Source organism: Danio rerio, chromosome 19, assembly GCF_049306965.1.
Source record: "Danio rerio strain Tuebingen ecotype United States chromosome 19, GRCz12tu, whole genome shotgun sequence".
Taxonomy (NCBI): domain Eukaryota; kingdom Metazoa; phylum Chordata; class Actinopteri; order Cypriniformes; family Danionidae; genus Danio; species Danio rerio.
In genome coordinates, this window is record NC_133194.1 from 28,068,650 (window position 1) to 28,093,339 (window position 24,690).

The following is a 24,690-nucleotide window of genomic DNA, read 5'->3' on the forward strand; positions in this document are numbered from 1 at the left end:
TTAAAAGAGAAAACAGCTGTTTTAATTCATCAATATTTATTGAGCAAATAAACGCATCCTCAGTAGCATAACAGTCTTCTTTCAAAAACATGACTAACATTTAAAGTCTGTGTGAGATCAAAATGTACAATGTTTATTTACTAGCACACATTGCTGTTCTTAAGATGAACAATTAATCAGTGCAAGTTAATCCACTGAATTGTTTTTGCTTATTTTGGTTATCTTCAATCAAAGTCAGACCAAGTGCTTCTGAGTTTAGTGTCGATACTTCTGTTGATGTAGGTTCAGCCTCAATATTCTTAAACTCAGTTACCATTAGTTTGCTATAACGCAATTAGACAGCCCAACCCTCTACTTAATGTTCAATTTCAGTTAAAAATACAGCGACATCCTAAAATAGAAGTCAATTTTCTGTTCACACTGATTTTAAACTCTTGAACGGTAGAGTACTAGTTGTTAACTTTCTTTGATCAGTGCAAGATTTCTGTATCATTTCTGTTGAATTTTTTTGTTGTGTGTGTTTTTTTGGTTTTACATGATTACGGCATACTTATTTATAATACATATTTATTTGTGAAAAAATAAAATGTTTAATGTGCAGCTTAATGGGAAATTATGGGAATCTATTAACCAACATGCTACATACCTTTTAATTTTAATTATAGCTGTTGATATATATATATATATATATATATATATATATATATATATATTAGGGATGGGAAGATTAACCGATATGTATCGATACGCGGTCATGCGCGTGCACGATGCGAGTGCATCGGTAGAGCAGCAGAGGATGAATGAAATTTTGGAAGCAAATCGAGATGCATCGGTTTTTGCGAGATGCATCGGTTTTTCCAAGATACAGCTTATATTTTTAATATAGAATGTATTTTTTATTTATTAACAAGTGTTGTCAACCTGTTTTTGGCGCATAATTTAATCGACCTACTTAAAGTAAGCCTTAGCAACGGATTTGCGGATGTGTACACTTACACTACAACTGTATCAGGTGTGCGGATGAAGCTAGTGGTGCGCCCTCAGAAAGCGCGAGAAGCAAAACAAACATTTTATTCCCCACTGAGTTTTAAATCTAAAGTATGGCAACATTATGGATTTAAGGATGGACGACATGACAGGACAGATGCAATTTGCAAAAGTGTGCCGCGCATCTGTAAAATACACGGGCAGTACGAATAATCTGAAATCTCACTTGAAGCGGCGCCACTGTGTTGTTGTGAAAGCTCCATCTTCCAGTGGACCTCTATTCTGCCGCCCTATGCGCGGATATAACTGAGGACGCGCCGGAGTCGCGGACCTCTGTTCTGCCGCCCTATGCGCGGATATAACTGAGGACGCGCGTGTGTCGCGGACCTCTATTCTTCCGCCCTATGCGCGGATATAACTGAGGACGTGGGTGTCGCGGACCTCTATTCTGCCACCCTATGCGCGGATATAACTGAGGACAAGCGGGCGCTGATGGAGGTGTCGCGGACATAACTGAGGATGCGGGTGGTAAGGGGGGGTGTTGCGGACGCCGCCCTCTCTATACTGCCGCCCTAGGCGGCCCCCTAGGTCGCCTCTATGGACGTGCCGGCCCTGTTCATCTGCAAAGATATTCAGCCTAGTGTCACGGAGAACGAAGGTTTTGAACACCTCCTTCTGTTAATTTTTATTTAATTATAATAATAATAATAATAATATTAATAATAATAATGATAAAAATAATGGGCGTCATGGTGGCACAGTGGGTAGTTTGACCACCTCACAGCAAGAAGATTGCTGGTTTGTTATATTTTTATTAGCCTGTTGTTTACAGTGACAGTGATGTTTCAAAGCAGCATAACACTGCTAGTTCACCACCTTAAGTTTTGAATATTCAGTGGCAAAATATATCTTTGTAAAACTTGTTTTCATAGTTGAAAAGTTAAATCACAATTCTTGTTGTGCAATGCTAAACCTTTATGTTGAAAGAGTGCAAATATATATATTTTAATATATATTGCACTTATACATTCTGTTTATCTTGAAAATACTTAAATAATATGTGCTATAGGTTCTAAAATGGCCCTCTACTGTAAACTGACACTCTGGCTCTGAGAGAAAAGCCAGTTTGTAAAAAAAGTCTTGGTTTTGCTTGGTTAATAAATAATCAATCAAACTCATTCAATGGCACAGCATCCTCTTTCACATAATCTCATAAACTTGATCTAATTAGTTAGTGCTGAATTATCGCATCGTATCGTGATATGGGTGTGAATCGTATCGTGTCGCATCGCAATATGTCACAAATGTATCGCTAATATATCGGATCGTATTCTTTGTATCGAGATGCGTATCGGATCGGCATTATAGCTTAGATGCCCAACCCTAATATATATATATATATATATATATATATATATATATATATATATATATATATATATATATATATATATATATAAATATATATATATATGCTACTTTACCTTATGCAGCATATATCGATGTTGCGCATTGTGCAGCCCAAACCTGAATATGATTTGACTACCCTGACAACCTTAAAGCACTGTTTATTTTACTCTCATATTTGCTCTATTGCATGTACTGTAGCTATGCTTGTTATCAATTTATTAGATACTTATGATTCGTTTCCCTACAGAATTACCCAAATCAATCAAAAATTAGTTAATTGTTTCCAAATACAGCTATTTAAGTCATCTGGTGAAATTTTATTATATTGCATTATATAAATCGCACAAATCCAAAATATCACAATGTCAGATTTTTCGTGCGGCCCTAAAATACACTCACCGGCCACTTTATTAGGTACACCTTACTAGTACCGGGTTGGACCCCCTTTTGCCCTTAAGAACTGCCTTAATTTTTTGTGGCATAGATTTAACAAGGTACTGGAAATATTCCTCAGAGACTTTTGTTTATATTGACATGAGAGCATCACACAGTTGCTACAGGTTTGTCGGCTGAACATCCATGATGCGAATCTCCTGTTCCACCGCATCCCAAAGGTGCTCTACAGCATCACCACCAGTCTGCACCATTGATACAAGACAGGATGGATCCATGCTTTCATGTTGTTGACGCCAAATTCTGACCCCACCATCCAAATGTCGCAACAGAAATCAAGAAATTGTCCAATTTTAGTGAGCCTGTGTGAATTGTAGAATCAGTTTCCTGTTCTTAGCTGACAGGAGTGGCACCCGGTGTGGTCTTCTGCTGCTGTAGCCCATCTGCCTTTAGGTTGGATGTGTTTTGCATTCAGAGATGCTCTTCTGTATTCCTCAGTTGTAACGAGTGGTTATTTGAGTTACTGTTGACTTTCTATTAGCCCAAACCAGTCTGGCCATTCTCCTTCCACCTCTGGGATCAACAAGGTGTTTGCTCCCACAGAACTTCCGCTTACTGAATATTTTCTCTTTTTCGGACCATTCTTTGCAAACCCAAGAGATGGTTGTTTCTGAAATACTCAGACCAGCCCGTCTGGCACCAACATCTAGGTCACGTTTAAAGTCACTTAAATCACCTTACTTTCCCATTCTGATGCATGGTTTGAAGTGCAGCAGATCATCTTGACCAAGTCTACATGCCTAAATGCATTGAGGTGCTGCCTTGTAATTGACTATTTAAATATTTAATGCGTTAACTAGCAGGTGGACAGGTGTACCTAATAAAGTGGCGGATGAGTGTATATTGAGTAAAGTAAGGCCTGTAGATTTGAAAATTCCTACATTTTTATATTGAAAAAAAAATACAATAAAAATAATAATAAAAAAATTATAATAATAAATAAAATTCACACAAATCTCTAAAGAACCTGATTTTCTTTAAGGCTAAGACAAAACAAATCAGTGCATAAAGACTTTAGTAAAACAAACAGAGAAAGTTGTGGCAATGTTATATATTTTGGGGAAGTTGCTGTAGAGAATGTATGCATGTTGACTGAGGTCTGAGTGTTGATGTGATTACTGCTCTTTATCAGGCTTGTAGATGGACAGTGTTCTGGCTGAAGGGTCTGTGGCCTTGATCCAGCGGGGCATCCAGTAATGTGGCGTCCACTCACCTTGGCCAGGGTAATGCTTCTCAAAGATCTGTCTGATGAACAAGCCCTCTTTGGTTGTGGGAGGATTGATATGGTACAGTTTATTAGCATTCTCCAACTGAGAGTCATTCAGCTGAGAGAAAAAAAGAAAAAAGGCTTTCATTTAGAGTCCAAAGCATGTATAAGGGGTTTAACATTTTACAGAAATGATGGTTAATTTTCATTGTCATTGTTTGCTAGATGTTTGGTACAGAATAGAAAAACTAAACGTAAAAAAAAAAATGTGTGTACAATAATACATTTAAATTTAATGACACGCACATTCAGTTAAACTTTTTTATTTAACTATTAAGTAATAATAATTCATTAGTGGTACTTATAAAAAGTTAGTCGCATGTAATTAAGCATAAATAATTGTAATAAGTAAAGTAAATAGATGGAACATTTGTAACAAGGACATCTTAAAATAAAGTGATACCCAATTTTCGTAAGGAAAAAAACTAAACTAATACTCGGACATTACGATTTTATATATACCATTTTCAAAATAACACAAACTATTAAAATTACGAATAAATATTTATAGTCATAATTAAACTATTACAATTATAAGATTTGTTTATTTTTAGATTTACTGAAATCAACACTAAAATCTATTTATTAAATTGTGCTTCTACTCTAATTTGTCGGTAAATAATACTTTACACAGTGGTTTTATTTAATAGTTTTACTGACTGTGAACACTAAAAATGACTTCTGAGGTAAATGTCAATGCTACAAGACATTAGGTGCAGGCTGCTTGTTTAAACATATTGAGAAATTACATGCAACTTTTCCAATGTAAGCAGCAGTAAAGAGAAATTATGATAGAATTTGAAGAGCATAATAGAATTTGGTTAGTAAATGTGTATTGACTAATCATCAATTATTATACAGAAGGTGTGCTATATAACATCGTAAAGTTTCATTCATGAAATCGACAGAAATCAACCTAAATATCAATCTTGAGATTTAAAGGAACACTTTAAAGGCTCAATTTACCACCTTCCTAATGTTAAATGGCTGAGTTTTAAATTTTTTTTTTATTTATTCAGCAGATCTTTGGGTCTAGTGAAAGCACTTAGCTTAGCTTAGCATAAATCATTGAATTAGATTAGACCATTAGCATCTTGTGCAAATATTTTTGATAATTCTTCTATTTAAAGCTGGACTCTTCTGTAGTGACATTGTGTACTAAGACTGAGGTAAAATTAAAACTTTGAGGTCGATATGGCTAGGATTTATAGTCTCATTTTGGTGTAAATTAGTATGTAAAAAAGTGAAGTGTTCATTTGGGAATCAATATTGATTTGTAAAAACGAAAGTATAACTAAAAAATTCTAATTAAGTTGTGCATGCACATTTGTTAATGCAACACTATTCTTTCAATACACAAAAGTAGGCCCACACGTCTATTTATTCACAAAATATTTATAAATGCATATTTAGCTGTTTTTATAAGTCCTGGCTGGGCCAATAGGCATTTCTGTGTGGCGTTTGCATGTTTTCCCTGTGTTCGCATGGGTTTCCTCAGAGTGCTCTAGTTTCCCCACAGTGTTAAAATGTGAGAGAGTATGGGTGTTTCCCAGTAATGGGTTGTGGCTAGAAGGGCATCCACTGCGTAAAACATATGCTGGAAGAGTTGATGGTTAATTCCACTGTGGCGAAACCCGATAAAAAAGGGACTAAGCTGAAGGAAAATAAATGAATTAATAAATAAGTATTAATATAAATATATTAACTAAAAATTAACAAAAAATAAAATGTATTTATTTGCAATGCAGTTTGTAAATTCAATATGTAAAAAAAAATTCTGTCTTTTTAGCACAATCAGAGCAAAAAAAAAAAAAAAAAGTCAGCAGTTTTAGTCTGGCCCTGCACATGAGTAAGAAATAGAAAGACCTGTCTGTGATATGTGTACCATTACACGAGTATGCAAATGTGCAGTACCTCAGACTCGATGTGCTCCTGTAGGCTGGTGTACCACGATTTCTTCACTGATGTCAAACCGTCACTGAAAGCCTCTTTCCTTCTCCAAAGGATCTCATCAGGAATCAGGTTCATCCCATCAAATGCATCCCTCAAAAGATGCTTCTCCACACCATTCTGTTCACATCAAACAACTTATTCAGTCTGCTTTCAGAAACCAGTACATTTGTGGTCTACAATAATGTCATAATTACAGTTTTAACCATATGAAGTTTGACACTATAGAGTAAATGCCCTGACTGTGTGAAACTGATTACAATACAGCCAGAATGACCCTATAGTTGAACTAATGAAAGCCAAAATCATCATAATATTCACAAAATATTACACAGTTAGGTAATATTACAAGAGTGAAGGTTTACTTATTACCAACATGCGTGTAAAGTCATATGTGATATAAAGTCAAAGAAATATGTGAAGATTTTATAAAACAGTTCAACAACTTTTAAAGGAATAGTTTACCCCAAAAAAAAATTAAAAAATAAAAATCTGCCACCATTTGCTCACTCTAGACTTGTTTTTAAACCAGTTACAAACCAGAATGAAGGTATGAAGGGAGTGGAACGACACAAGGATGAGTCAGGGTGTTTTACCAAGTTAAATTTAAAACTGTTTAAGACGATTATGAATGAAATTTCACACTTATACAAGGCTAAACGCTTGTATAATTATATAAATATTTTTTTACTTGCCTCTAAAAAAATTCGAATGAGATATTTCTTAGCCACGTATATAAAAGTGTCAAATTATGCAAACACACTTGTGTGCATATACATTTTTCAACATAAATTTTCTTAAAACTTGTTTAAAAAAAAAAAAAAAACTCTAATAAACTAAATAGATGCACAACAGTCTGTTCAGATCAGTGTCCTCATCATATAAGGTCTATAAACACATGGATAACTTTTATATAATAAAACATAATTAAACATATTGAGTTAACAAATAGTTGTCAAATGTTTTTATTGAGATGGAGTGCTGGTGACTGGATGGCTGTTGGCCTGATAGGGTAGCTTACATGGACAAAGAAAATTAAGTCGTTTTAAATGACTTAAGACCTACAAGTCAATATTTCAGGCAATTTAAATTAAGAATTTAAGATATTTTAAGACCCCATGGACACCCTGATGAGTAATTATTTTCATGTCGGGGTTAAACAATCCTTCAATGTTAGTTTCAGAAATTAGTTTAGTGATAGTACTTAGCTATTATTACTCATTTATGTAATGATTTAGATAAGTGCATTCAAGTAGAATGAATATGTGAAAGCGGGAGTGTAAAATAAAGTGCTACTGATAAATAAGTGAAACAAAGAAAGCTCACCTTAGGCACTCTCATCTCTTCAGGCAGAGAGAGGTAGTACGCTGTGAACCTGTGGTCCAGGAAAGGCACTCTCAACTCCAGTCTAAAGAAGAAATGTGAAGTTGGTTTTTAAGTAACTGACACAGTGATATGTGGCCAGTAAAGATAAGGGACAGTCGGTGTTACCCATGAGCAGCAGTGGTTCTGTCGGCTCTCAGCACATCGAACAGATAAAGCTCTTCCAGCAGACGCACACTGTCCTCTGCACCAGCTTTAGGTGATGGAGCCTGTTTCAAAAAGAGTCAAGCATTCAAGCAACCCAACTCATTAAGTACTGGAATGATACATAATCTCTAATATCTTGAAACTAAAGTTAAAGTGTGTTTTGTTGCACTGAATGTGAACGTGTATATTGCCTAACTTTTTTTTGTGATTAAACTTAAATTGAACTTCGCAATGCAAGTTAACATGCAATATAAACTATTGCATTTTAATAATTTTGTGCTATGATTCAAAGACAGACAGATCAAGAATTTATTTATTAGAATAATAAAGTAGCATTTTAATTTTCCTTGCAGAACGTTTTTATTACACATTAATTTACTTTACTTCACTAATTTTAATATACTTTGCAGTTACTTGCTAAAACTATTATATTATTTTATTTATATTTTATATTTCAAAATGAAATCATTTTATACCTTAATACAATGTTTAATTATTTCTTTAATATATTTTAACATTTAAAAACACTATTTATTAATAATTGTATTTATTTTTTATTTTTTGTATTTTCTCAAAACATTTTCATTGACCCTTTCATTTCTTGTGAACATTAAAATATATATTTTGCAGTGATGAACTGCGACACAAATAAGCAATCTCATCTTTGAACATGCATACATGTGTTTTTTATAATTATTTTTGCTTCATATAAATGTTAAAATACATTTATTTCAAAGACAACATATCATGTAGCAGCATAAAATTGTACCTAGATAGTTCTACACTGCATGTTAGTTGCAGTTAAATAAAAGTACATTAGAGTTTAAATATGTTATTAAAGGTATAGTTCATCCAAAAGATGTTAGCTCCGTCATCACCCACATTTCAAACTTTCTGAATTCTGTTAAGCACAAAAGAAAATATGAAGAATGTTGGAAACTCAATAGCCATAGACTTCCATAGCATTTTTCCACTATAGAATTCAATGGTTACCCATTTCAAAAATTCTTCAAAATTTTACATTTTTATATTAAATCTCAAAAAGGTTTAGAAGCATAAAAATTACTTTGTAAATATTTATTTTTGATCATTATCATTACATCTAGTCGAGGCTTATAAATGTAATAAAATACCAAATCAAGCATAGTGCACAAAAGCAGATTCACTATTAATTAGCAAACATGTTATTGAAGGACATCTAATAAAACAGAACAGTTAAGAGTTGTACTATCTGCACAGTACAATAACAAGTTACATTCAAACTAATCTGCCTTTAAAGTGTCCAAATACTTTAAAAAGTCATTGTCAATATACACAAGTTGACATAGCAATGGCATGTACCTTATGAAAGTAGATGTATCCTTGTGTCAGCTCATCTGAACCTTCACCTGAGAAAATCACCACACTGTCTGTCTTCTCTCGGATGTATTTTGATACCAGGTACATTCCTACAGAAAAACGCCACACACAGAATCACAGAATGCTCCTGCTGCCATCTAGTGGCTCTCAGTATGTAGGCAAATAGAGCGCTTATGGTTATACTTGTATATCAACTTGGAGTATCTCTTACCGTAAATAGCTAGCTTTTGCACGTAACTATAATATGGTGCCACAGGTCAAGCATGTTTTCTGTACGACACGTGATGCTTTGTGTAAATTATGGGAGTAACTTCAGTTAAGCTGCAAACAATCAGTGAAGGCGTTTTGAAAATGGTGTACAGTGAGGTGACGTTATTCTCCTTGGTGTACAGCCATGGAGTATTAAAAGTAAACTTTAAAAATTACTTTCTGCAGACTGTGAATAACACTGAAGACTTGGGATAAAGTCCAGCAATTTTATAGAGGTGTTGATTATTATTGTAATGTAGAGAAAACGGAGAGAAAATAAAATGGAGGAACAAAACAGATCTCAAAAGAGCTGACCATAGACTTGCTTGTAGTGCTAACATCATTAAAATGTATAGTGTAACATTATTTTTATGGTGGATAAATATATAGTAAATGCCCAAATGTACTTTCCACACAGATTCCATCTTATTAATTGGTTACTCATAGCATAACCTTACTTTAAAAAAAAAAATAATAATAATAATAATTTGTTTCAGTTCTTTTAAATGGAAGTTTCCCAAACTGGAGGTGCAGCCCATACTTTGACACTCAGCAGTCACAAGCAGGAAAAAAGGTGAATAGAAGATATATGCCATTTATGTCTTAATAATAAAAATATAAATACACACAATAAAGTCTGTTTCACAAAGTTAGAAACAGCTTTTTTACACAGATAAAAATAAAAACACCACTGGAATAAAGCTGTGGAAACAGAGATGAGATTAGCTTATGCTAAGCCTATTCTTCTATCTAAGTTTCTTTGTGGCCTGATGCTGATGACGCATTTTACAAGTTTCAGACCACTATTGTCTTTAATCCAGAGGACTCACAACGCTGCAGAGTCAAATGAGTTGGGCAGAGGAACTAAACCTCAAACTCAACTGAATGAGGTCTATGGGAACAGTAACAATCGGTTTTAAAAACTCTTTGCAAATGTTAAATACAAACAGTGGACAACTCAAACACTTAAAAGTACAGATACTTTATTATAGAATATTAACTTACTAAAACAGACCAGATTTATTGGTGCATTTCCTACTGTAATCAAAACTCTATTTTTGATTAATAATGTGCAGTGCTTAGCACTTTATTTAAAGATGATTTTTCATTATTTCGATTTTTTAAACACTATTTTTTTTAAATAGTTGCATCTCTCAACCCAACATTGTTCAATCCTGACAAACCATACATCAATGAAAAGCTTATTTATTATGCTTTTTAGGAGAATGATGTATGAATGTCTGTTTTAACCTGACACTTATAACTAGATTTGTAGTCCAGGATCACATTTAAATATATGCAAAAGAACAACAGTTTTACATTTTGTGTTCCTCAAAATAACATGGGTAATTTAAAGAAATGATCTAAAGTCCATTCATATAACATAACTTTTTCCTGATTTGTGCACAACAGATTCAATCACATGGGTGACACAAACCAATAGGAGAAGATAATCTCTTCCATACACAAGTTTTCAAATAAATAAAACAAGAGGATGGCTTCCATAAAAGGGAATAAACTTTGTGGATTCATGGCAACAGTGCGCCTGTATGATGTGTCATCTCAGAACCACCATGTCAGAATAAAAAGATTGATAGCCGAGGCCCAATATGTAAAAATCACTTAATATGTTCTCATCCAAAATGCTGTGCGAGAAACTTTATGGTATATTTTTAAAGGTAGCCGACTGTCTACTGCTTTGTTTACAGCCGTTGCTGGGAAATCACTCCTGCAGCTAAAAAAACACCTCTTGCTGGCACAGAATGAATCTATTTATCTACAGTTTTCATTTAGGAGACACACATCTACACACATACATTTATGGGAAACTGCTATCTGTGGGAGACACGATGGACAATTGGAGAAACGTTTGTAATACATGCAGCTTCTTGATAACAGATTGCGTGTCTTAGACATACTTGATACCATCTAGCCAAAAATCACATAATCTGACACAGTGACAAACAATAAAAGTTGTGTAGTCCGAAGGGGGCTTAATTGCTCCTGAAGAACATAGTGTTGTTATGAAATTGATGAAGAGCACTCACCAATAGAGGCACGAACAGTGGTGATGTCATAACTCTCTAAGTGAACGATGACGTCCTCCAGCGCACTGATGCCTTCCTCTGGTGTAAAGTTTACCACATGGTGCTCGCTGCCAATGTAGTCTGCCACCTGAAACATAAACGTAGATCAATCTACACTTATCTACCATCAAACTGCAAAAGGTACTTATCATAAAGTTGTTGGGTCTGAAAAGAAAAAATACTGATCGTCATCTTTAGGAGGTCACACTAAATATATCAACTAAATTTAACTCATTCATTCATTTTCTTTTCGGCTTAGTCCCTTTATTAATCTGGGGCCGCCACAGCGAAACGAACAGCCAACTTATCTAGCATACGTTTTATGCAGCGGATGCCCTTCCAGCTGCTACCCTTCTCTGGGAAACATCCATACACACTCATTCACACTCATACACTATGGACAGTTTAGCCTACCCAATTCACCTGCACCGCATGTCTTTGGACTGTGGGGGGAAACCGGAGGACCCGGAGAAAACCCACGTGAACGCAGGAGGAACATGCAAACTTCACACAGAAATGTCAACTAAACTAGCCAAAGCTCGAACCAGCAACCTTCTTGCCTGTGAGGCAACAGCACTACCTTCTGCGCCAATACATCACCAATTTACCTCATTGCCATTCATATTTATGTGAGGTCTAAATTTGCTAAATTTACTAAATTTGCAAACTGTTTTGCTAATTAATGTTTTAAAATGCATTTTTGCACTATTAACTTTGTAATGTAATTATAGATATATTACAGATTATACAACATAGGGTATGTGCACAAATAAAATTTCTTTCCACACAGATTAACTTCTGGTGAACGGTTAATGTGATTTTTCAGTTTTATAAGGTTCCTTTCTAAGCATCGATGTTGAAATGTTCCTAAAATAAATTTAGTTAAATAGACTTAAGCATTCATTTAGTTGTTCAAGCGTAAACCAATATGAACACCCATTTACACGCACGCACCCGACAGGATCATCAGGCAAGCGCAGAAACACCATTGAAAATACTGGGGTAAAATAAAATAATTTTAAAGACATGGTATGGGAAAAATTAATTTAATGCAGTGTTTCTTGTATAATCTGAGACTCACCTCATGCCCAGGCAGTGAAGATCGTTGATTATTGAAGAAAACACATCTTAAACGCACCAATTTTGTAACTGCATACAGTTCACCGGAAGCAGTTGACCCAAGTTATTAAAAAATTTAAAGTCCTTCTGCATACAAATGCATATACCCTGTTAACCCTGTTTACCCAGTAAATTTTATGGTTAGCTGGGCCTCAGTGTGACTGTAAGAAGGTACAAAAATTGATGACAAAAAAACTAGTTTTACCATTTTAAAATATTTTGCAGCATAAAAAAATCATATGAAATATCAAATATTTCATTCGATTTTTCAAATACAATATAAAAATTTTATAAAACACACACACAACATTTATAAAATAGAGCTGTAGGGATGCACCAATATGGATTTTTTGGCCGATACCGATAACCGATAATTCTTTAGACTTGGAGGCTGATAGCCGATATGTATAGGCCGGTAATTATAAATATTTCAAAAAGATATATTTTTATATAGCAAACTTCATAAAAGATTGAACTGCTCTTATGAACTGAATAGTCTATACTCAAAGCAAAAAAGCTATAATTTCAAAATTGCAAGGTGATTATACAGACCTATATTCACAATTTCACATAAATCAGCATGCAAAAAATTGATTATTTCCTTTTCTTCATAGCAAATTAACATGCAAGTTGACTGTTGCATAAGAGTAATAGGTTAAATCAGTGGTTCCCAACCTTGTTCTTAGGGCCCGCCACCCCCCCCTCATATATATATATATATATATATATATATATATATATATATATATATATATATATATATATATATGTGTATAGAAAATATAAATTAATCAGTTTTAACTTGTCTTGGCCTTCAATAAAACCAAAATTTAGGTAGGCTTTGTCATACTGTCTAATCTTTTTCTTCGCCTCTGAAGAATCACTGCATTTACGTTTCTCTGCCGATTTTGTTTTGATTTTGCCTTTACGACACGTTGACAAGCACATTGCCTGAGTGAGCAAAATTTCAATAATTATTTTAAGTTATTTATTTTAATTATTTTTACTTTTATGTTGGAATTTTAAGCATGTGTTTTGATATATATATATATATATATATATATATATATATATATATATATATATATATATATATATATATATATATATATATATATATATATATATTTATATATATATATATTTTTTTTTTGGTACTTAAAAATACATATTTAATAGTAGGGCTGCTCGATTTTGGGAAAAATCATAATCACGATTATCTTGGTCATAATTGTAAGTCAAAATTATTAGCGCTCCTGAGAATTTTTTTTATTTTTTTATAAATATTTCCCAAATTATGTTTAACAAAACAAGGAATTTTAACAGTATTTCCTATAATATTTTTTCTTCTAGGCTTATTTGTTTTATTTTAGCTAGAATAAAAGCAGGTTTAAATATTTTGAAACCAATTTAAGGTCAATATTATTAGCCCCCTTGCCTTATTACCCTAATTAAGCCTTTGAATTGCACTTTAATCTGAATGCTTGTATTTTGAAAAATATCTAGTAAAATATTATGTACTGTCATCATAGCAAAGATAAAAGAAATCAGTAATTAGAAATGAGATATTAAAACTATAATGTTCAGAAATAAGTAAAAAAGAAAAACTTCTTTCTATGAAACAGAAATTGGGAGGAAAAGGGTTGCTAATATTTAGGAGGGCTAATAATTTTGACTTCAAGTGTTTGCATACAGTTTTTTTCCACCCTGCAAAGGAAAGAGAAATAAATACAACAGAATACAACCGAATAAAAATATAAAACAAACTGTGCTTTAAGCATCTTCACTGTAAGAAAAGCACTTTAGCTACAGCAGTCCTTTAGTCAAGACTAGTGAGGGATTTTCTCGTTGCTTGATTAATAATCATAAAAACAGGCGGCAGCAGGAATATTTCTCGCTGTCTCTTTGGTTTCTCTTTCACGTGTCTTTTGATGCTCAACTCGTTTGTTTATTACACAAATGAGGGTTAATATAAATAATCACTAAACACCACGTTTTGACATCTATTTGATCATTAAATCGCTCACGTTAATGACTTTAGATGTCTGCGCTCCTCTACTCGTCTCAGTGTGCGCATGCTTCTGACTGAGTATGCGTTCTGCACACACACATAAGCACGCGCTCTTTCGGGCTTTTAAGAGCAACACGTGTACAACTGGAAAGGTGGCGGTATATGATGCAATAATCGTTTATCTCGATTAATGCTTTTTTATAATCGTTTGAAATCGAAATCAGATTTTTGATTAATTGTACAGCCCTATATAATAGTGGAGCATTTTTATGCCTTTTTCTACCTCAACACTTATCCTCTCCCACGCCCCCCTTGTGAACTCTGGCGCCCCCCTTAGGACCCCAGGTTGGGAACCACTGGGTTAAATAACAAAAAGGGATTTAATCAACAAGCAAGATAAATACATTTTTAAATAAGATGAAAATAAAAGAGCTAAGGACTGAAACCAGCTCAAATTTTCTTGAATAAAATGTGTTACAGTAATGTACATGTGTACAAATACGTCATGTCCGAAAAAGCCTTTTTAAGAGGTGTTTTGACAGTTCAGAGCCACTGTACAAGTGAAAAGCTAGATACAGAATGTATTATTTTAAAAAATGCAACATAAATTCATCCTTTATGGCGTTTTAGATTCTTTTGAACACATAGTGCAGTGCTTGTCAATCAGACAGCGCTTCTGTGTTCGTTCTTGCAGTCAATCACGGGAAAATGATCGGTGAAAAGTTTATGATAAACCGCTGTGAGGGCGCAGATTTGCCCTCGGAGTCAGATTTTGATACAAACCTGATCATTGAGCTCAGATCACTTTATGAAAAACACAGAGCAGAATATCTGGATTCACACGCTGGATTCAGTGACCGGTGCACCTATAGGCTCTCCCCTGTTGATCTGTGAAGGCTGTCATATGTGTGTGCACTGGGGTTGACAGCTTTCACGCGCGCTCGTTATAATCAGTATGAATATTCCAATCAAACTGAATACAATCTTACATCAACAACACATGACAAGCAACGCGTTGATAATAACAATGAATCATATTAGATAAAAACCCTACCGACAAGTTTTTGTTTAGCACGTATGCAGGGTGTGCAGTTTGGAGTGTGTGTGTGTGTATGTGCGTGTGTGAAGCACAGAGGGAGAGACAGAAAAGAGGAGCGGTTTTCAGTGATGTTCCCTCTTTGGTGATTGGGCCAAGTTACATGTGTCAAACTATTATTCGGCCCTGGAGTATTAAGTGAATCTCCCCTGCTATTTCTAACACAACAAAGAGACAGAGCAGGAAAGGCTTTCATCTTTAATATTTTTAAAGCAAACTACATAATGACACTCAATCAAACATATCTACAATGATAAGGATAATGGTTACTTACGGAGTTATTAATGCACAGCAAAACGACATGAAGAAAGGACAGACTTTGAAAGATTAAACAGTGTGAGGACAGATCCATTATAGTGCACAGGACAAGTCTGAACATGTTCCGCCCACGCGTGCGCGGCAGGCAGTTCTGTAAAATTACGTCATTTATCGGATTTAAGATATCGCCCTAATTTAGACATCGAATCGATAAAGATAATCACAAAAATAGCATTTATCGCCCGATAACGATATGGCCGCCGATATATCGTACATCCCTAGCTGAAACAAAATTAAAGTTGAAACAGTTTTAGAGGAACACGCTCTTTTAAATGTCCACTATTTACAGCCATGCACAAACTGTTTTACCTTGCGAGCAGCAGCGACATCTGGACTGTCCTCAGCACCAATGGAAAAAGTCTGAATGGGATATGGAAGCTTCTCTTCTTTGGCCAGTTTCACAAGCAAAGCAGCAACCAGACTTGAGTCGAGACCACCTGGAAATTTAAGCATTAAAAATAAATTTACAAAGCCATTAAATTAAAACAAATATCTGAACAAGTCAACGCACCTGAGAGAAGGCAACCGATTCTTCTGTGAGCCATCAAGCGTTTCCTTACTGCATCCTCAAACAGGATCCTAATGTTGCTCTTGACTGTCTCCAATTCGAAGTCTGATGGGAAATAAATGGATGGTTCAGAAATACTGATGTAATGTAAACAGATGCTAAAGAGCTAAAGAGATCGAGAGGCTAAACAACTATTTATACTACATTCAAAAGTTTAGAAAATTTGAAAAATATTAAAATAATAGATTCATAAGAACTGAAAGCTATTTGAATCTTTCTTTTTTCTTTCAATTAGGATTCATGTTTGAGTTTATATTAAAAAAAAAATAAAATATATATATATATATATATATATATATATATATATATATATATATATATATATATATATATATATATATATATATATTCACCATTTTTTTACAGAATATAACCTCTAAAATGTCATGCTGTATAATAATATATTAATATAATAATAATAATAATTATAAGCATACTAAAAATATTACTATCACAGCGTAGCACCTAATTCTAAATTATTTGGAAAAAAGTTATATACTTTTGTTTATACCTTAATACATTTTGTCAGGTATGACCAATTTAAGCAAGCTGTTTCATGTTTACACAAATCTGTTATAGAATTTTACTGAGTAAAAACCCTCCATAAAAATTTCCATGATATCTAATGAAAGAAATAAAACAGGCCATGGTTGTGCTTATATAATAATAAAACATTAAAATAATATGTTAAAATAATAACACAATATTACAATGATTTTGAATATCATTTTGCATGACTTTAAAAACCACTATGCAAACAAGAATAAACAATTTACCTCTGATTTTATTTTCAAAATACTTGACTGTAGTTTTATAAAATGTTTACAAAACAATAACCTTTTCTGCTGTCTACCTTTTAACAGTTTCCTGAATCTCTTTAAATGTAGATTATCCTAGCATGTTAGCCTTAGGGTGCTTTCACACTAGCACTTTTGGTCTGCACCCGGGTTCATTTGACGTCAAGAGTATGGTGCGTTTGGCGGTACGTTTAGCTAGTGTGGAAGTGTCTTCTGAACTTGGGTGTGCACCCACAATCTGTACCCGAGTCCACCAGAAAAAGGTGGTCTGGGGTACGGTTCATGCAAACTCTGGTCCAGTTCACTTCTGGTATGAATGCAATCATACTAAATAACGGAAGTGAACAGCAAACTGTACTACAAACTATTGTTTTCATAACGTTCATTCGCATATGTGCCGCTGTATACATCACGTACTGTACTATGGTGAAAAGCGGGACTGAGCCAGGGCAATCACAGTGATAATGTCTGCTAGTCTCCTTCAAAAACAGCTTCTGCAGACATCGCGTTATATTCTGAACATTTAGAATACTTTTGCAGCAGAGCAAAAGCAAGTCGCTTTCTGTATGTGCAAAACCTAAAAGCAGAACGACCGCAATGTGCATACGTCTTTCCATTTTGGTGCTTTGCTTTCGTGAATGTCACCAAGCAACAGCCGTAAACAAAACAGCAGCTCAATGATGTAAGCGTACCGGGTTTAGAAGGAAAAAGACAGTGGCTGCGTCTGAAACTGCATACTTCCATAATATATAGTATGATAAAATCATTATGTGAGCCCAGTAGTATGTCCGAATTCATAGAATTCCAAAATCAGTATGCAAGTACCTGTATGCGGATACCAGTAGTATCAGTATGCGGATGCCTTACTACTTGCGGTGAGATTCTGAAGTGCTCATCCCATGCACGCTGCGCTATCCCAAGATGCCCTTTGAGCGAATTCATGAATGGGAGTGAAGCATCGCAACTGATGCAGGTAGGTCACGTGACCATGACAAAATGGCAGAGGTAGTTTGTCCGAATTCTATTCATACTTCTTCCATTTACATACGTCTATTCGTAATTTTTTAACTGCCGAATAGTACATTTAAATTCAAATGCAGTACCTACTAAGTAGTAGGCGGTTTCGGACCCAGCAAGTGTGGACACAAACTAGCCGAGAAGGTGGCAAGGTGGACAATCGAATCTGGGTACGGTTCAGGCAATCGAACCAAGTGTGAAAACACCCTTAGTTAACAGTTACAGTCTGGTGCATCACAGTCAAGTGGATGCCAGTTGATAAGCAGGAAAAGAAATAAAATGAAGCTGAAACATAGCCTGACCATAACATAAGGCAGTAAATGAAGCTATATAAAAAATACAGTATAGAAGAAATACATTTTGATAAATCAAAACTAAAATTTAAAGTGACAAACAAAAATTACTGATATTCTGTGACTTCCGTGACAACAAAATAATAAATAAATTCCCTGTTGTTCAATGTTGGGAATAGTCTACTTAAAATTCCATGCTATTCCAGATATTCTGACCAGTGGGAACCCTGCAAATAAACACTAAAAACGACTTTAATCTGAATGTGATCTACCTGTGCCCAGTCCCTCGAGTTTGTTAAAGTCAGCATGTTTGGGTTTGTCTGTGCAGCAGTGAAAGCGATCCATCTGAACAGACTCCACTTTCCCATTGAGCTTCAAGTCAAACACCTCAAAGTGTCCCGGTGGAAAAGCAGTGATCTTTGCAGTGGGCATGGAGTGTTTGATCTGTGTTAGACCTGTTCAGGTACAAAAGTTTGAATGAGATTCATACAATCACTTAACAGCACAAATGAGTGAGTAAAAACACTACAATGATTCTACCTTTGCCTTCAGAACAGACAGCTAGAAAACCATCGTCAGTCAGCATTCTGAATAGCGGTCTCACGCCGTATGTATCTCTTCCCAAGTGAACCTTTCTGTTAGCTGTGTCTAATAAGATGAAGGCGAACACACCATCCAGCAGGGAGCACATCTTCTCGATTCCAAAGCGATCGTACAGATGCAGAAGGATCTCACCATCTACTTTGGTTTGATAGTCAAACTCAAAGTGATTCTTCAGCTGTATGGAAGAAGATGAACAGATGGCACAGTACACAATTACTGGAAATAAAAGCTATCAGACTCATATAAGAAACATTTTTTAGAAGTTATGGTCATATTTAAAAGTTATATTAAACGAAGTGGTTGACTGATATATTTTCAGACCATCAGCATTGGTGAGATTTCTGCCTGGCAGATTTGTTGGGAGTACTTTTATTTTGGCAACACTGCTAATTCCATTATCATCACACTAAGTCAACGGTCTCTGTTTGGTAGTTCTGCCCAATAATTTCATATTTATTTTAAATTATAAAGTTGTTAATATCAAATTATTACCCAGGTCAGTTTTTTAGAGGTGTAACGAATCACAACTGTCAAGGTTCGGATCACATAATGTTTTTTTTAGTCACAGATCGGACTATTTATCGGATCAGACAAAAAGAAAAGACAAATGTCATTTGCTTTTGCATTTATTACTAAAACAGCACTGGAAGACACTTTTGATTTTAACAAACACAACTTAGAACCTGTATTTTCATAAATAAAATGAAGAAATAATCAGCTGAATAAAAATAGTGAAATATTCAGTAGTGTGAAAAATTTACTGTTACAACAACTGTTGCTGATAATGCTCAATGTAGAAAACTAACATCATATTTTGTACAATCATTATTTATATTTAAGTCTCATTTTCAATAAACGATTCATAAAACTTCATGTTTCATTGCTGATGTATAATTTTTGAAGAATTATTCAGTGACATATTATTTGATTGGAGCTGGTTTTCGCCACCTATTAGTTAAATAATGCAATTGCTGCCTACAGTTTTCATTTTTTTAAGCATCATTAAATGCATGATGGTGATTTTAATCTTTATCATAAACATTAGTGGTTATATCTACACTACAAACTGTTTTCCCAGTTCTTTTGTATTGACTATTCGTAACTTCATAACTAACTCAAAAGACTAAAGACTGAATCTATTTCTTGATTTTACAAACACAGATTTGAATGCAGCGATTCGAAGGATTATTAAACATTTGCAAATCAGCATCATTTATAGACCTTTTTCTTTGTTGCTGCATGGAAGCCGCCTTAGCGACCAGCGTCTTCCAATAGGATGCTGAGAACTTCCGTTTACAGCATTTACAACTGGAAAATCTTGATCCGAAAATGGTTGTCAATACTGTTTTGAGTGGCTTATGGAGTGTTTTTGTGATCAACAACTTTGATTTTGAAAGGTTTGTGTTAAAGCAGTTATACCTCTGTCAGATGCAGTTCAAGCACAAGAGAAAAACATTCTACTAATTCACTGTCTGCCGTCATATGCTAAAATACATTATAAGTGTTCCTGACCTGTCATCTGCTATAATGGGCTCACACACACACACACACACACACACACACACACACACACACACACACACGCACACACGCACACACACACGCACACACACACGCACACACACACACACACGCACACACGTGCGCACACACACACACACACACACACACACACACGCACACGCACACACACGCACGCACGCACGCACGCACACACACACGCACACACGCACGCACACACACGCACGCACGCACGCACACACACACGCACACACGCACGCACACACGCACACGCACACACACACACACAATAGATCACTGCATTATTGAGCAAACCATATTGCTGGCATGAAATTTAACAGGTATGTAATAGCCATGCAATTTCCAAAAAATAAAAGTATGTTACTGATACTCTGCTGGCTGATTTGCATGTTGATTCTAATCAGGAGCCGTTTGTGTTTCTTTTAGTTTGTTTATATCGTGTAGTTTTTACCATGGTACTGTATGCGTTTTTCTGTCATTTCAAAATGCCACTTTATTTTCACTTTGTGCCAGTCTTTTAATCAATCTGTTTGTGGGACAGTACATTTTGGTGATTTACATTTGTTTAAGCTGGTTATATATTTGAAAAAAAAGAGAAAATTATCACTTAAGTGATGACGAGGCTTCATTTAAATGGCACAAAACACGAAAAAGGTCTATAATTTATGTTGCGTGGGTGTTGAGATCCCGATCTTTTAATGATTAATCATGCAGCTTACACTGAATGCATTGATGCAGCCTAAACAAGTAGTGACAGAAAACACAGGAAAGCCTAAATGCTTTCATATATGTGATTTGTATGACGCAAGAGTCGATCTCTCTGTGAGAAAAAAAAAAATGTGAGAAAAAAAATATATATATACACACACACATATACATACATACATACATACATACATACATACATACATACATACATATACATATATAGATATTAATCCACGTGCCACGTGTTCCAAACCGTTGGTTGTGATCCAACAAAGAAATCTGTTACACAAACATTTAGGCCATGTAGTCTGAAGTGTTTTTTATTCAAATAAATACAAAAATTTCAAATATTTTAATACCTCTAAATAAAAAAGTAAGACTTTCAGTAATTCAGTGGATTCATTGAGATGAGATGTCAAAAACACTGTTACCAACCTTGATGTGGTTGTAGATTTCACCGTTGTAACATAACCACAGATAAGGGAACTTTTTGACTCGCAGAGGCTGCATGCCATAAAGCTGGTCCACAATCGCAAGACGGTGAAACCCAAAGCAGCAGTTAGTGAAACCGTTGACATTCTCGAAGCGGAAAGCATCCGGTCCACGATGAAAGATCTTCATGGCATTAGTGCACTGAACTGAAAGGCACTCATCACTACCAAACAAGGCCCATATGCCACACATTCTGATGCTGCGGATTAATAACAACATCAAAGGTATTATTAAGTAGAATATAATAAATATAATTTAAAAAATCATATTTTAAAATGGGCACAAACTAACAAGCCAAACTGCAATCCCATGAAAAGTGAAAATGACAAGTGAATTAAAAGAGCTTAAATTAAATATACAGTACATAAAAATGTATTAGTTAAGTTTATAGAACAAAATGGTTACTGCAAATTATATATACTACAAAATGTAGTGTTCATTGGGCCTATTAGAATTAAATCTATCAGGTTTAAAGGTACAGTTCAATAAAAGTAAAGGAAAAAATTTTGAAAAAAAAATAATAATCAACCAATCAGAGAGTAGAAGCGAGCAAGGTGAGAAAGAATACACCTTTAGCTTGCTTACTTGCTCTCAAAATACTTAGTTTCAAGTTTATTGCCTAGTATGCATATAAACAAGTAATTGTTTCATATACATCTATGTGAGATATTGATTTTGAATATTAAAAAAAAAAAACTCTTGACTTTTTGACTCTTCAGTTTTTGACTCTTTTTTTTTTTTTCTTCAGAGTTGTTTTAGGACTTTCGATTCATGTATCTATGGGGAAAATTACTAGAAACAACAAACGCCAAAAACAGTCGAACTACTTGCTTTACAAACAGTGTGTAAATAAATAGAAAATGTAATAAATAAAAATAGCATTTTATAAGAAAATATCAACATCAAGCAGCATAATGAACTTTTTTACAGCTAAAAATCTATGGAAGTGAATGAGTCATTAAATCTCGAGTAAATAATGTTTGAATGGCTGAGCCTGCTTTTATCAGAAAGAATAGGGTGAAAAGGATAAAGTACTTTTGCAACCATTGTTGCTGAAAAAGCAGGGCAGTAATGTACTACTGTATTTAGCTTCGAGTTTCCGCTGATGAGCCATCTTGCTTGAAATTTTCTTTCAGTTAAAGCATACTGTTGATTATCAAGTTAGTAGCTTTAACTGCCTTAAAAGTGTATAAGTTATTGCTTAATATATATATATATATATATATATATATATATATATATATATATATATATATATATATATATATATATATATAAACTCCCTTAAAGAGAAATAATGAGATTCATACTGCTGCACTATGTTTGCATTGAAACATCTTACTGTTAATTGGTCAATATTGTCAATAACAACAACAATAAACATAATACATATATACACAACTAAAAGTAAAACGTATCTTTTACATTCTTTAAAAAAAAGTATTAAAGCCGATTAGCAGATGCGCAATTTACGTGAATTGGTTACACTAGCAAGTAACTTATGCGTAATATTATAATAGCCAAATTGTTCATATTATTAATAGGAGCTTTTATCCTGTCATCAATACTTCCTGACTTGCAAAACCGGCCCACACATACACATAGCTGGCTTGAGCAACTTAACTGTTAAACTGCACAGATAAACCTTATAACTGTAAAATGCATGTAAGCAATACATTAGCTACGTTATACAAAATAAGCTGTTCAATTTTAACATTAATAGCCTAACGTTACTGCTGCTGAAACTAACATATGGCAGAAAGAGCTGCTTTGATTATTAATACTTGTTTAGTCGGAGGCTGTACTTCTGATTGCATATGAACGCATTAAACAGTGCGTATGACGTAAAACCACACATAAAGAATACTACCTTTAAGGATTTATTTGGTCAGCACTGGTCGAGAATAAGAGATAGGTCGCGTTTCCCGTGTTTCGCACTGAAGTTCGGATGATGAAACACATGTGCGGCGTTTCTGTGTCCTCTGCTGCTTCAGAGTGATAGTCGCCGCTGATTGGTCGTAATTCGTCATGTGACTGCTCAGCGTACTAGAACTGGAAGTACTGATGATGAACTGACGTATACTAATTCATTTCTCTTAATAAAACACAAAAATATATTGATGCTAACTGTTCCTTTTGTAAGCAATACCCAGAGTCAATACCCTTAGTTCACTTACTTTGGTAATGCAGTTATTTTAATTTGGTTTGGAAAGATTTTTTTTCCTTTTAGAAATTGAGTACTTTGAGAGTGTTAATGTTAAAATGTTTTGTTTGGTTTTGTTTTCTGCAAAACAGAACCTTTACATAAAAAGAAAATATATTTCCTTAATCTTATTAACAAAGTTTTATATACATAATAGTACAGCTATTATATTATAATACATACAAAAATGCAAACTCCATAGAGCAGCGCCAACTGACCCAGTCGAGGCTCGAACCAGCAACCTTGTTGCTGTGAGGCGACGGCACTACCTACTGCGCCAATACATATATAAATATATATTCAAAATCATTATTTCACACACAGGGGGTGCTGGTGGGCTGGTGTACTGCAGAATTCAGTTCCAACCCCAATAAGATACACTTGAACCTAATCAAGCTCTTTGTAGAAATACTACAACAGGGGTGTCCAAACTCGGTCCTGGAGATTCGGTAGCCTGCAGAGTAGTTACAACTTGCTTCAACACACCTGATAGGAGGTTTCTAATATATCTAGTAAGAGTTTGATTAGCTGGTTCAGGTGGGTTTGTTTAGGGTTGAAGCTAAACCCTCAAGAACACCGACCCTCCAGGACTGAGTTTGGACACCACTGTACTAGGAACTTCCAGGCAAGC

General features: G+C 34.6%; 1 protein-coding gene across 1 annotated transcript; it reads right to left on the bottom strand.

Moving 5' to 3' along the window:
- On the bottom strand, positions 1-23,792 carry asns (asparagine synthetase). Its single transcript, NM_201163.3, is given in 12 exon segments — positions 1-4,175; positions 6,032-6,187; positions 7,394-7,475; positions 7,559-7,659; positions 8,939-9,045; positions 11,254-11,380; positions 16,146-16,273; positions 16,348-16,449; positions 18,784-18,966; positions 19,052-19,289; positions 21,800-22,055; positions 23,727-23,792. Coding segments are annotated over 11 exon segments (1,683 nt in total). The 5' UTR covers positions 22,049-22,055; positions 23,727-23,792; the 3' UTR covers positions 1-3,965.
- Between the last annotated feature and the right edge of the window lie 898 nt (positions 23,793-24,690).